A 14,592-nucleotide genomic window follows, 5' to 3' on the forward strand; every position below is an offset into this window, starting at 1 on the left:
GGTGATTGTATTTGGTCATTCTGTCTGTAAACAAAAATGCAAAGACAATGTGAAATGAACCTATTTCACCCATTGGCAAACGTTTCTTCTTGTTTTTCTTTTTAAGGACAATTTGGTACAACTTTTGTGTTCATTTTCCTCTCTTCTCTTTTTTGCCTTTTTTTCTTACTTGAGGAAAGAACTCCCTCTGTAATCCAGGTTGATCTGGAATGGAACTTACTTATTATGTTGCTCAGGCTGGCTTTAAACTCACAGCAATCTTCCTGTCTCTAATTGAAGGAATTCCTGGCATATGCATTATAATATTTTGTGTTTCTGTTCAGATTCTAAGGCAGCTTTCTTCTCTTCAAATTCAGTTGTCCTTCAATACTCAAAACCAACAACCAAAAAGGCTTCTGATCCTATTTCTGGTTCCTCTTAAGAAAGGAAAGCAGCGAAGTGAGTGAGTGAGGTGCCATATATAAATGGCACAAAATGAGCGAACAGAAACCACTTCCCAAGGGTGGCAAAGACTGAGTTCTCTCGAAGAGCTGAAGTTAACTAGAACTGACTGGAGACGCTGTAACAGACACACTCCAGAAAGTCTGAAGGTGACCTATGGCTCACTATAATCTTAATACACACTCTTGAATGGAGATTTCAAAGGCTAAAGAGACATGTGATGCATGAAGGTGTATGTAGAACTACATGTAACAGAACATACTCAAGAAAGCCACACTATGCAAGTAACTCTCAAAGTTCCATCTTTGGTATAGCATCGCCATGGAACTTCTAAATCTTTCTCTGCTTGTGCCCACTTCTTCTAGTAGCATATTTTCCTTTCTAACAAATCTCTAGTCTTGCTTTTTACTATCTACATGTCTCCGTCAAATTCCTTGTTTGAGATCACAAAAGCCTAGAACCCCTGTGGAGATGACTATAAATCCTGATATTAGGGAATATTTCCCTGAGCATCTCAGCTGTGCACTTCTATTTTAGCTATGCATACATACCTCACAGTTCCCTGTTATCAAACACTATCACACCATGCTCTAGTTACTGCATGAATATTTCTTCTTTTCCTGGGCCTACTAGGTCCTTTCATCCTCTCTGCAGTGCCAACCCCAGGAAGCACTCTCTCATACTTACAGACTTGACACCTCAAACTGTTGAAGCCAATGATATGGTCTTCCATAATGATTTTTACCATAACAGATTTGTCACTATTATTGGTCAACATTTATGCATTTCCCTAAGGATCCTGGGCATGGATAGTCATAAACATGCAGAATGGCTATTGTTATCAATGCACTCAATTTTCAGGTGAATTTAGAAATTCATGGGGGTAAAAGAAATCTGTTTTCTACAATCACAGGCTATATCATATCAATGTCTATACATTTGACATAAACTAGAAATACAAGTTAGGTGGGTAGAATGTGATTACAGTCAGGACACTTGAGAGAACACCCACATTCCTGCCAGAGATTCCATGAACAACCACAACTGCTCAGAATTTTGCTTCCACAGACCATCTTTTTTGTTGATGTGGGGAAGAGCTTAAGGTCTTTCCATGTAGCCTCAATTGGTCTTGAACTTGCTACGTAGACCAGTCTAGCCTCAAACTCATAGAGATAGGTCTGCCTTTGTCTTCCAGTCACTGGAGTTAAAGGTTTATGGCCACTACGACCATCTACTCATGGACTAATTTTAACAAAGGCCATTCAAGGAGTGAGGGAACCGTTACATACAGAGATTCCTAAAGCAAAGTCTTTAAGTTTTTTGTTTGCATTTGACAAACTTAAGAGAACTCCTTGAAATGTTCAAAGCACATGGCACAATGTTTCTAGCAGGATAATATAGAACTGAGTCTAATACACATCCTGTTTTATTGACTTGAAAGAATTTTCTTTAGGTGCCCATTCTCCTTATCATTAACTAACACTACAGAAGGATTCAGTTCTTCTATAGGAAATGTGCATAGTGCAGTGGTTCTCAGCCTGTGGGTTGCAACTTCTTTGGGGTTGAATTGTTTTATCACAGGGGTTGCCTAAGACACACATTATGATTCATAACATTAACAAAATTACAGTTAAGAAGTAGCAACAAAAAAATTTTTATGGTTAGAGCCACCACAACATGAGGAACTTTTTAAAGGGTCACAACATTAGGAAGGTATAGAGATACACACACACACACACACATACACACACACACACGCATGCACACACGCACGTTGTCATACTGATGGATCAAGAGCTAACTGCTTAAAACCTTATCTTCCACAAGACCATTTTAAGTGCCCTTGTCTTGTATTGTTTTTAGTCAGATTACATATAATAATAACATAAATGAATAAATAATACTTAATTTGAACTTTGGTATGCTCTATCCCTCAGCTCCCTTTTTCTTCTCCAGATACAAAAAATAGAAGAAGTTAGAATTATAGATGAAGGACTGGTAAAATAGCTCAGTGATCAAATGCACTTACTACCAAGACTGCCTACCTGAATTCAATCCCCAGGACCCACACAGTGGAAGAAAAGAACTGACTTCCACAAGTTGTAACTTAGGGAGACCAGCCCCCAGTCAGTACTAAGGTAAATAAGAAAATCCATGAAGGCGGTGAGGGTTAAACTTCTTAGGAAATACTTTTTATCTTTCTTTGGGCTAAACTTTTCTATCTGATGGTTAAAAAATAAGGAAACACAGCTGCTTCTGATGGTAACTTTCTCTTTACTTTATCTTGAAAAAAACATCTCTGAAAAAATCCCTCTCGCTACTCTACACAGCTTCTTAATCAGCGATACATCTCTCCTCTTTGCTCTCTCCCCTCTCTCTTTGCCCAGCCACCACTCTCTGCTGCTTCTGATCTTTCCCACAGCCAAACTCCGAACAATTTTAAGTTACATTTTCAGGGCCCAACCCATTCTCAAAACCCAAGATAAGTCACGTAGTTTCTCTTAGGCTAGGAGTGTCACAATGGCCGGCCAATGAGCAACCCTGGCCTTGCTGGAGACTCTAAGTTGGTGAGGGTTTCCAAACAGTAAACAATTGGCTGATCCTTGAGGCTGGGGAGTCTGTGCAGACTAAAGTTGCTTCAAACTCTGACCTTGAATCAGCAAAACAAAACCTGGGAAAATGACTTCAAGTATTTGTCTCTGGGGGCAACCAGGTATTTGTCTCCAGGGGCAACCAGCCTGGTTTGAATCTGTTCTAGAGTCTAGCATTAGCTGTCTGCGTGAAAGGCTGTCTCTGTGACTGAGAATCCTATGTCAGTCTGAGTAATGTAAAATATCCTAGTACTTTTTCTATTCATCAGAATTATGAAGCTTAAGCATCATCTTCTTGACCATCCACAGCTATATTTTTTTGCCCAATAAATGGAATATTTTCACAAGATAAATACACAAGCAATGGGAATACACCCAAAGCTGTTATTAGGGAAGAAATGAAGTAACTCATGTGATAAATTACAGACAGGGCAACTGGTTTCCACAGCCAGTAACCCTGCAGCCTTTCCAGATGGGGCTTCCCACCAAGGAATCATGTGTCTGATAGGTCGACCTGCTGAACACTAATTGTCACCTGCTATATACGCCCATGGCAGCTCTCAGCAACAAGTTGTCTTCTGGACTCTACATACATACTATGGCATGAGCAAGTCCACGTGTATACATAGTCACATACAAATCAAAAAATACATGTAATTTAATACTGCCTAAGCAAGGAAAATAGTTCAGTTGGTAAAGGGACTTTCTGCCAAGCCTGATGACCTGAGTTTAATTCCCACATTATGGAAGGAGAGAGTCAGCTCCTGTAAGAGGTCCTTTGACTTCTATGCATGCACTGTAGCAAGTGTTCCTTCCCCAACACTCAAGTGAATGTAAAAAAATGTCAAAAAGTATGGTTATATCACAAGTTACAACAGATTTGTAAAGAACCATACCTATAATCACGTAATAAGCTATTACTTGGAAAAATTAAATATAAAAAAATCTGGGCCTTCAAAATGAAACACTAAAAAAAAGGCATCTCTTGATCTCCAGTATGTTTCAGGGTAGGAAAAATTCTTGACCCACCCACCCACAAATTTCAGTTTTTAATTACATATCACTGATGCTGAGCTTATGGAGCACCAGTAAGAATAGTCCTATGGGTATCCACTATAATGCTATTTCAAATTCACTTTGAAAGTATTTCTAATTAAATTAATGGTGAGTTTCTCATTGAGTTTTTTTTTCCAAAAGTCTCTTACCTCTGGGCAAGTAATAATAAAATACAATATGATCAAATTCACTTTTAGGTAGTTCTTATGTGTTAAGTCTAATCCCCATACTCAGGTGTGCTTAAAGATTAAATGCTTTGGTATTGATAACTAAGACATCTCAAAACATGCAGCTCCAGATTTCCTTACTTCAGACCAGTCCAAAGCTACCCACTGAGGTGGACATGACTGGTTGTTGCAAGACTCTTTCTCCATCGGCCGGTGTGTTAGACAATCACTGTAGTCCAGTGTTTCCTCCTCAGACGGTCCAATCCTTCTGATGCAGAGCACGGCTCTTGTGCGCATCCCGCCATCACAAGTCTTGCTGCACTCCAACCAGTCTCCAATGAACCATCTGAAGCAAGACGTGGAATACAGAAAACAGTAGCTTCAGTACACTGTGGCTTCTAGCTGAGTGGACTTCAGGACTTTTTTGCCAGAAAAGCTGGCAGCTCAGTGGTAGTTGATAGGACAATGTCAATACAAGAGCCATTAAGCAAATCACTGTTTGCTGTCAGTCAGTTATCACCTAAAGCACAATGTGTAGGCTTCAAAGCAAGCAAAAACTAAGTTCAAACAAACAAAGCATGATGTGTTTTCAAACTTTTTGCTTTCTGTCTCTTTTAACATAAATTTCTAAAAAAAAATATTTATTTATTTATTTATTATGTATACAGTATTCTGTCTGTGTGTATGCCTGCAGGTCAGAAGAGGACACCAGACCCCATTATAGATGGTTGTAAGGCAACATGTGGTTGCTGGGAATTGAACTCAGGATCTTTGGAAGAGCAGGCAATGCTCTTAACCTCTGAGCCATCTCTCCAGCCCTTAACATAAATTTTTGAAGATAAAAATTACCTTATAAGATTTTCATGAGGATTAAATAATATATTTAAAAGTTCTAGAACATGGTGGTGAAGGTTCAACAACAGGTTATCCATGAAAGGAGCAGAGTTATGATTTGTGCCATTTATTCTTTTCTTTTTGTAATGTGTAAATACTTCACTAATGCCAATTTTAAGCTGCTGGTTGGACATTCTGAATGTGAAAAGAACACACACTAATGCAAGGTCTAGGGAACTCTAGCTAGCTAGGTGCTTCAGACACTCTGCTGAGTGCAGGCTGGAATTAACAAGCATGAAGCAGGAAAGACTTTTATTATAATAACATTGTAGTCACTTCTCCCACAAGTGAGGATCATGTGCTAAACTTCAAAGGAACTGGGGATATGTCTTTCAATTTCCAGAAATAAACTCTCCCAAGGGTAGTAGGACTTCACAGTCCTTACAAATAAGAGAAAGACCAGGTGTCTGTACTTACAATAATCTTCTGAAAAGGTAGAACCCTAAGTCACTTCTATCAAAACAGAAAAGGGGTGAAAAAGCTTCATGTTTCTCCACAGCTAGTATAGGAAGAAACTCAAATGCCTTAAACATGTCCTGCACCTAAGCCTCCCCTCTTCTCTTGTCTAAAGTCATCAATGAACTCGCATAAGCGCACAATTTCAAGAAGGTTTTTTGGTATTTCTTCTGCGCTGTCACTCTCCTGGATTTTACTAAGAGGTGCAGTGGGAAGCATGGCCCAGTTCAGGTCAACGAGAATTCTACTTTAGGATTTTTATATGTCAGCAGAGGCAAAAGGGATCCCCTCCCTTCCTGTCAAAAAAGGACATGAGGACACATGTCTAGAACTGCTTGTAGCCATGTTACCACTCAAACAGAGGAGCTGGGAAGTCCCTGATTCCAGGAAGTCTACCCTACACTTCCCTTAGCTTTGTTGCATAATTCTTATGTACTGAAGTCACTTCGTGCCAGTTATTAAAGTTTTAATTGTTTGCCACCAGAATCATGACCAACATATCACTGTATTTCTAATAAGCATTTGCTGAATGCCTACCATGTTCAAGGTATTTTGCTTTATTTTACAGGACAAAAACAATCTCATATTAGGAAAACAGTTCTTCAAAGTCACAAAAAGAGCAACTATGGAAGCAAGACTGGATTCCCCATTAGCTCATTTTCACTCGCTCTCACCGATAACATCATCAAAAACAGAATATATATCACAGGATATTTTCTTCAATTTATGATTATAAACCATGCAGCTGTCATGCTTATGTTCTTGGGTATGAAACTAACCAGGGAGAGGAAGGGGGAAGGCTCAATAACTAATTCCTCACCACTTCTCTGATTAAAGTCTACTGTGCAGGTTTTATATATGAAAGGCAATGCCTTAGAGACATTGGAGTACCAGCATCCTAATGCAAAACTGCATTTATCCCACCATGTCAAAATGGCTTTTGCTTAAGATTATTTGTTTTATCACTATTTTTAGAGAAAATGAGGCAGATAAATACCATAATCAGTTTTCAAACTTAAAATATATCTCATAACTCAAAAAACTTTTTACCTAAAATTCATTTTTAAAATTATAATTTAATGTTAATTTAAAAAATTCAATGCTACCATAGCTTTTGTGTGAAGTCATTTTACAAAGGAGATGTAACAGGTTTTCCTTATTCTTTTGTTTTCTATAAATGAACATGATCCTGAGTTGTTAGTTGTTATCCTGCATTTGGTAAGCAGAAAAATGTGTACTGAGAATAATCACTTGCATGGCAGCCACAGTGAAACACTGATTCAATTTGCAAATAGTGATTTCATCACCAAGATTAGGGGATAAAACAGAAATGTGTATACCTCAGCCCCAAAAGGTCAGTCATACCACTTCCAGCCATGATCTCATTAGGTCTCATAATGCAAGAGGGATGGAGACCTTCAAATTAAACACAGGTGCTCACAGGCAGCATGGCTATTCTTTAGAGCACAGGGCCAGCGCTCCTTTCTAGTTCTAATAGTTACTTACTTTACTATTCTTCATCACTTCTTTTATTGTCAATAGTATTTCCTCAGCATCCTAGTGTGAATTTATCACTCTACTCATCAACTTGGAATATGTGGAAGTAAATTATTAGCTAAGCCCTGGCAATTTCCTTCCTGACTGTAATCGCAAGCTTCACATTCAGTCTGGCTTCGGCTGCATTGTATATTGTATTATCCCTTCCTGTGTCTCTCCGAAGGCTGATTCATGGTCTAATTACTGAAATAAACTTTGCAGCCTTCCCACTGCTCTGCCTCAGTCCCCCACCCTCTGTCTAGTTTAGAATCACTGCGTCTCTCCTCTTCCTTCCCTACAAGTCTGACACACTGCTGCCTTGCTCTTTGTTTTCTGTTTTCTCACCTTTAGATTCTGCAATAAGATATTTCCGGGAATACCACTTCTGGGAGGATAGGCTGTTTGTTTGAACCTTTTTACAGCCTGAGACATGTCAGAACTGATTCTTTCCTCTCAACATCAAGGTGTTTTTTTTTTGTTTGTTTGATCTGGTACAGGATCTCACTCTGTAGGCCAGGCTGGCCTTGAACCTACTGAGATCTATCTATCTCTGCCTCCTGAGTGTGGGCTACCACGCCTGGCTTCTTCTCAGCATCTAGTGATCAAAATGTCTACCATCTGTTAGGGATAAAATTAGCACTATTCATGTGGGGAGATTTGTTTGCTCTTTTCTGTTCAATTGCTTTTGTCAGACAAGGTCTCATTCTGTAGCCCAGATTGGTTTGGATTCACTATGAACCCTAGTGGCCTTGAATCCCCAAAACTCTGCTTCAGTCTCCCAAAGTTTTGAGACTACAGGCATGCAGTACAACACAATTAATGCTGAATCTCTGAAAACAGAGTTGCTTGCTGTCCCTTGTATAACCTGATCTCATTCTACTGATTATTATTAAGAAAAAATACACAAAGGAGGGAAAAAAAGAGGAACTACATAAAATTTTGATTCAAACTTGATAAAAACAGAATGTTTTTGAAGAGATCGTCATAAAATAATTTTTCTTTATTATTTAAAAAAATGGAAGAGTAAAAAAAGAAAACTGTTATTAAATAGTTATATTAGAAGAAAAACACAGTCTTGAACTGTGTGTTCAATAAACATTTGTGGGGATGAAAGAGACAAAGGATTTTCCAGCCTTTATTCCAGATTTGTCTAATCAACACTTTTTCCCCTATAAACACATCACAAAATTAAGAAAAAGTCTTCAGAATTTGGCAGTATCATCTTTAATCAACAAGAGGCAATTATATAACCTATTATTTACTTAGAAAATTCTACAGCATTCTTAGGTTTAAAAACAATTCTTCAACTAATTGGGAAGTGGAACTAAGACTGGAGAGAACCATATGCCACAAACATTCTATAAGCAAAAATTTCCCCAGTTCTTAAACATGAGTGTAATAAGCATCTTTTAAACTGTGACAACTGGGAATGCTTTGATGGAGCAAATGAAGCCAGACACATAAAGTGCCACTAGGCATTTGGTTTGTAGCTTAGAATGCTAGTGATGTCTGGTGTAATGGGAAAAACATCACTAGAGATTAAAATCCCTCATCTGTGAAATGATGAGAGTTGGCTGAGATTATTCTATGGCTCTTCCTAGTCTCAAGTTTCGTAGTTTTATAGAGAATGCTCATGAATCTTTTTCTAAACTTAAAATAACAAATTATAGTTGTCCATGGGTGAGGTTCAATGACTCAAAGTGATTTTCAAACATTAAACTATAAAAGATTCTATTAAATAAAACCTAACCCCTGAAAAAATAAATAAATTTCTTAACTGAGCCTGGTGGCATAGGGCTACTTGGGAAACTGAAGCAGGAGGCTTGCTGGAAATACAGAATAAATCCAAGGCTAGCTTGGGTAACTTAATAAGATCCTATTTGAAAATAGATTGCAAAAAAAAAAAAAAAAAAAATTGGCTAGAAATGTAACTCAGTGGAGAGCTCCTGCCTGGCATATGCAAGACCCTGAGTTAGTCCCTAGTACAAGAAAACAAATACTTTCTTCCTGCTCTGGGCTTTCTTTAATATGTTTGGTAATAATTCTCTTAAAACACTTTTAAATGATAGTTATTTTTATATCTGTTTGCTTAGATAGTCTTTAAGAAACCAAGCTATAGTGCTGTGTACATTTGATTGATTAACTGATTTTTTAAACTCTGGTCTCAGTATTACTACAATGTATAGGTTTTGTTTGTTTGTTTATATTTGGTTTCTACAAATTTAAAAATCACGGTATTTTAAGTAATAATATTTACATTAAGGATTCTGTACATAAGGTCATATGCAGAGACATTATTGTTATTAAAACACAGCACTATAAAGTCTGGACTCTTGGACTTTCTCGCTGAGTCCAGCTCAGCTTCCTTTTCTTACACAGGGACACCAGCTTCCCATCAGTTGTAGCCTTTAAGATTAATGTTTTGCTTTTTTTCAACCACATAAGTCTACATCATGGATCTATTTTACCTCCTTGATCCTGGAGACAGAGGCAGGCAGATATCTCTAAGTTTGAGGCCAGCCTGGTCTATATAGCAAGTTCCAGGACTACATAGTGAGGACCTGCCTCAAAAATTAAAAAAAACCAAGTTCGGTATTCAGTTCAGTGAAATGGCATAATACATGTATTGCTAGTAGGAGTGTAAATTCTTAAAATCTTTTGGGGAAAAATTTGGCAATGTGTCACAAATACTAAAATGTTCTCTTACTTGACTAGAAATTGCATTTGTCCTTATGTTGCGCAGGGTATAATCATGGATAAGAGTGTTTTAGTGGCAAAAAAGGTTACTGTTGCATACCAGAGGAGAACAAGAGCTTAAACAGAGCAAGGATTGAACAACAGTAGAATTTTATTTAAATATACAATGACATTACTATTAAATGCTGCAAAAGATAATGTTCAAAATATACTGAGAATGGACTATACCATTTGATTATATATACATGTGTATATATACAAAAACACTTAGAAATAGCATACATTAAAATACTATCGGTGGTCTGACAGGAGTTATTTCTTTCACTTTATCTGCATATCACATCATTTGTGCAGAAAAAGAGCCTGTGTTTTTTCCTTTCACACTCACATCCAGGTCCTACTGAATCATAGTAGCCTACAATGTTTTCCCTAGAATACAAATACCTACCAGGAATCTTATATACGCATTCTAAACATTCAAAATTCACTTTTATTTTTTGAGTTCAAAAGAATAAAAAAGAAACTAAAAAGGTGCTAGGAAAAATTGAATAACAAATATATAAAATTACGTACCTTTAAATCTTTCAAAAACAAAAAATAGTCAGACTAAACTTTCTTAATTTTACATTCTTTTTATGCTTTTCTATTGAATTCCACCTCCCACCTACAATTTTAAACAAAGAACTTAATTTCAGAACTAAAAAGGAATAGGAATTAGATGTATTAATACGGCAATTAATATTAACATTTTGAAAAAGGCCCTTAAGCCAGGCAGTAGTGGAGCACACCTTTAGCTACAGCACTCGAGAGGCAGAGGCAGGCAAATCTCTGTGGGTTTGAAGCCAGCCTAGTCTACAGAGTGAGTTCCAGGACAGACAGAATTATTGCACAGAGAAATCCTGTCTCAAAAACAAACAAAATAAAACAAAAATTTTAAAAGTTTTTAATGATATATTCAACTCCACAATGCATATATCAGTTGGTCTCAATCTCTGGGTTGTGACCCCTTTTGGAGTCATGTATCAGATATCCTGCATAGGGGATATTTACATTATAATATATAACAGTAGCAAAATTATAGTTATGATGTAGCAACAAAAACAATTTTATGGTTGGAGATGTCACCACAACACTAGGAACTGTATTAAAAGCATTAGCAAGGTTGTAAACCTCTGATATAGATGGGGCGATGAATGTCTTGAAATCTTCAAGGCATTGGGTGTTTAAGAAAGTAGGTTTTAAAAATAAAGAAGCACAGGTCAACATAAAGCACGTGTAAACAGGGCTAGAGAGATGGCTCAGAGGTTAAGAGCACTGACTGCTCTTCCAGAGGTCCTGGGTTCAATTCCCAGCAACCATATGGTGACTCACAACCACCCATAATGAGATCTGGTGCCCTGTTCTGGCTATGTAGGCATATATGATAATAGAACACTGTATACTTAATAACTATCTAAACATCTAAAAACAAACAAACAAACAAAAACAGGTGTAACCAGTAACATTTAAGAGGCCTTAAATGGTCAATCAGATGCCAAGTATAATATTTAAAATCTCAACTTTCAGGGAATCAACTTGATGAGCTTAACTTGAAATTACTCACAATTGGGACAGAACCTAGACCATGGATTTTGAGCATCACTTTGTTTTATATAGCTTTTAAGATTTATTTTGAGATAAGTTTATAAAGGTGATTAGCAGAAAAGTAGAAAAAGTGGCCTTTACTCTCTTGTTCCTTTGCGTGCCTCACTCAGGAGAAACTACCATATAATTTTACAAAACATTGGGGGCATATTTGCAAATATGAATACATAATGTTTGCTTGCAGCCAAAGAAATGAAATCTCACTTTTTGTCATACTTACTCGGGTGGGCAGGGCTCAGTGTTGCAGGCTCTTTGATTTTCAGGTGGCTTACTGTCAGGGTCACAGAAATTGTTCTGGACGATGGAGCTGTCATCTAATCTTTTACAGACCACTTCTTGCCTTTGGACACCTTTAAGAAAAGAAAAAGCATCATTAAATGGAGAGTAGTTTCCCTTCCAAAAGGTGAGGCATGTATTGCTTTCTTCTGGGAGTCAACCTCACTGGATCATTGCTGTCCTATCTGTTCCAGAAACACTTGTCTACTTCTCTAAAAGAACAAAAATACTGTCATATTATATTCAAATTTCAAGCAAAATTAATATTCTCATATTTATAGATGTTTTGAAGCTGCAATTATTATTTTCATTTTTATGTTCATCTTCATACTTTCTTTAAAAAACTCTTAAATTTTCCAAAATGTCATGAGATAAAATGTATTAATATGCATTTCAAAACAAGACAATGGATGCATATTTATTTAAAACAAAACAACAGGGACTAATTTACTTTCTGACATTTTCTAGGACAAGAGGAAACAAGCTCATTTTTCATCAGGAATACATTACACCATACATTTCACTTATTTTCTTCCATTTATGATTGCATCTCTCTAAAAAGTTCATCAAATTTAGATTGCATATGTAATATACCACTTTGGACTATAAGAAATTGGCCTGTTTATTTTAACAGAGTGAATACCTGTTGATTATATCACTCTCAAAGAGTTAAATACATGCTAAATAATTTACAAAATACTATTCTTGCTCTTAAAAATTAGTCCATGTACCTTGTTAGCACAACTAAAGACATTCCATTCTATAATTTACAAAATTCTTAAGTATATGCTTATGATTTATTGGCAGACATACCTGCTACAACTTGCTCACATTTCACAAAATGCAATCACACACACAGACAGACTTCTATTTATAAACACCCTTGGTGAGATTTTTATATTTTTGTTTTGGATTAGGAATCAAAAGAAAATCAATCAAGATACCAAAGAAAAACAAGTGTTTCAGATCATACAAAAGGCACTGTTAACATTTACTCTTAGAAATGAACATAAAAGCACAAGTAAAGCTGTTCTCTGAAATCACCCACCCCGCCACTATAAACACATAAGCTGAATAACTCAGAGTTGTAAACATAGCACTGACAATATGCAGTTAACAACAGATTTGCACTCCAGGTAATTTTGACTTATGCCAAGCAAGTTTATTAAGAGATGCAGGATCAAACATACTATTTGCAGGGGTAGGGGTGGGAGTGATGGCCAAGTTCATAAGAGAGCTAAGTCAGACAGTGTTGGCAAAGAGAACATAGCTGCCTTAGGACTGATAACAACAGCCTAGGAGGAAAGAGTTGGGGTCCTCAGAATCTGTAACTCTGACTCTTTTGAGGCATTGGCTTCAGTTTTATACCAGCCTTGCCAAATCCACTCCTGGAGAAGGTTACAGAACTTAAAGTTCACTTTGTCCTTTCTTTCTCTTTTCTTTTCTTTTTGAAAAATAGAAAACAAACTATCTTTTTCTCATTTCACATACCAATCTCATATCTCACTCCCTCCTTTCCCCCCATTCCTTCTACCTATTCCCCCTCCCCCAACCCACCACTCATTCACTCCTCAGATAGGGTAAGGCACATTGCTTTGGGGAAGGTCCAAGGCTGTCACTATTATATTTAGGCTAGGCATCCAAAGAGAATGGGTTCCCAAAAAGCCAGTACAAGCAGTAGGGATAACTCTGGTGCTACTGCAGTGGCCCCACAGTCTGCCCCAGCCATACAACTGTCACCCACATTCTGAAGGCCTAGTTTGGTCCTATGTTGGTTCTTTCCCTGTCTGGCTAGCTTTGGTGAACTCCCATTAGCTCAGAGAAACTGTTTCAATGGGCGTCCCCATCATAATCTTGACCTCTTTGCTCATATCCTCACTCCTCCCACTCTTCAACTAGAATTTGGGAGCTCAGCCAAATGCTCTACTGTGGGCCTCTGCCTCTGTTTCCATCAGTTGCTGGATGAAGATTCTATGGTGACATTTAGATAGTCATCAATCACAGCTAATTCCACGCAGCTCTTCTGGACTGCCTGCCTGCCTCCCTCCCTCTCTTCCTTTCCTCTAATTGTTTTTAAACTGTAATATAATTTTTTAAAAAGGAGTTTGTTCACAAATGTGGGAGTCCTTATGAAACAGGACAATTTGATGAAGCAAATTTTCCCTTAAAGAACTAGCACCAAATGCTTCTCCCAAGGCTGCTTAGGTTTGGGTCAACATGTCTCAGCTGTCCTGCTATGGTCACATTAAACTAAACCCTTTAAATTTAAGAGATAGAAAGGAGGAACTATTAAGTCTACTTATCTCAGGAGACTAAGTAGTGTAGCCTCCAGCCTAATGATGAGTTGTTGAAGATGATCTATTTTAATGTTTAAGGTGACAAAACTCCCTAGAAAACCTTCAGTAACATGTTTTTAGGGGTCTGACATATGCCCAAACATTTTACTGGCAAAATGTCTTAAAGAATGTTGCTTAATTCTCTCCCATTCTCTAGAATAGCAAATGACAGCAGTGGAATTTTTTAACTATTAAGGTTGAGATTTTTGAGGGAAGAATGATTCATAAGAACCATAGTTGTTATCCGCTCACAGATGTTCCATGATATTCATCAGATTACCTCCCCATTGTGTCATTCCAGTGGGCAGATAACTATGCCCATGTGGTCACCTAGTCAAATACCTCTACTGTTAGTCATAGAGCTCGGCTACCAACAGTGGCTCAGATGAGCAACTTGTCCACTCTGAAGGAAATGTTCATTTATATCAAGAGCAAGGGTTGCTTTTGGAGGTTTAGTATGTATTTTTTTAATGCATTAAATGTGGCTGCTCCTGAAAC

The 14,592-nt window shown here is 37.4% G+C and overlaps 1 protein-coding gene across 1 annotated transcript in view; it reads right to left on the bottom strand.

Annotated features, from left to right (window-relative positions):
* The window catches only part of Adamts6 (ADAM metallopeptidase with thrombospondin type 1 motif 6), a 200,992-nt gene that overhangs the window by 17,189 nt on the left and 169,211 nt on the right, over positions 1-14,592 (bottom strand). The window contains exons 20-21 of the mRNA XM_038323313.1: positions 11,703-11,832; positions 4,397-4,601 (exon numbers count right to left, since the gene is read on the bottom strand). Coding sequence (XP_038179241.1) covers positions 4,397-4,601; positions 11,703-11,832 — 335 coding nt within the window. The remainder of the gene's footprint in view (positions 1-4,396; positions 4,602-11,702; positions 11,833-14,592) is intronic.

This window comes from Arvicola amphibius, chromosome 3 (assembly GCF_903992535.2).
Source record: "Arvicola amphibius chromosome 3, mArvAmp1.2, whole genome shotgun sequence".
NCBI classification, from domain to species: domain Eukaryota; kingdom Metazoa; phylum Chordata; class Mammalia; order Rodentia; family Cricetidae; genus Arvicola; species Arvicola amphibius.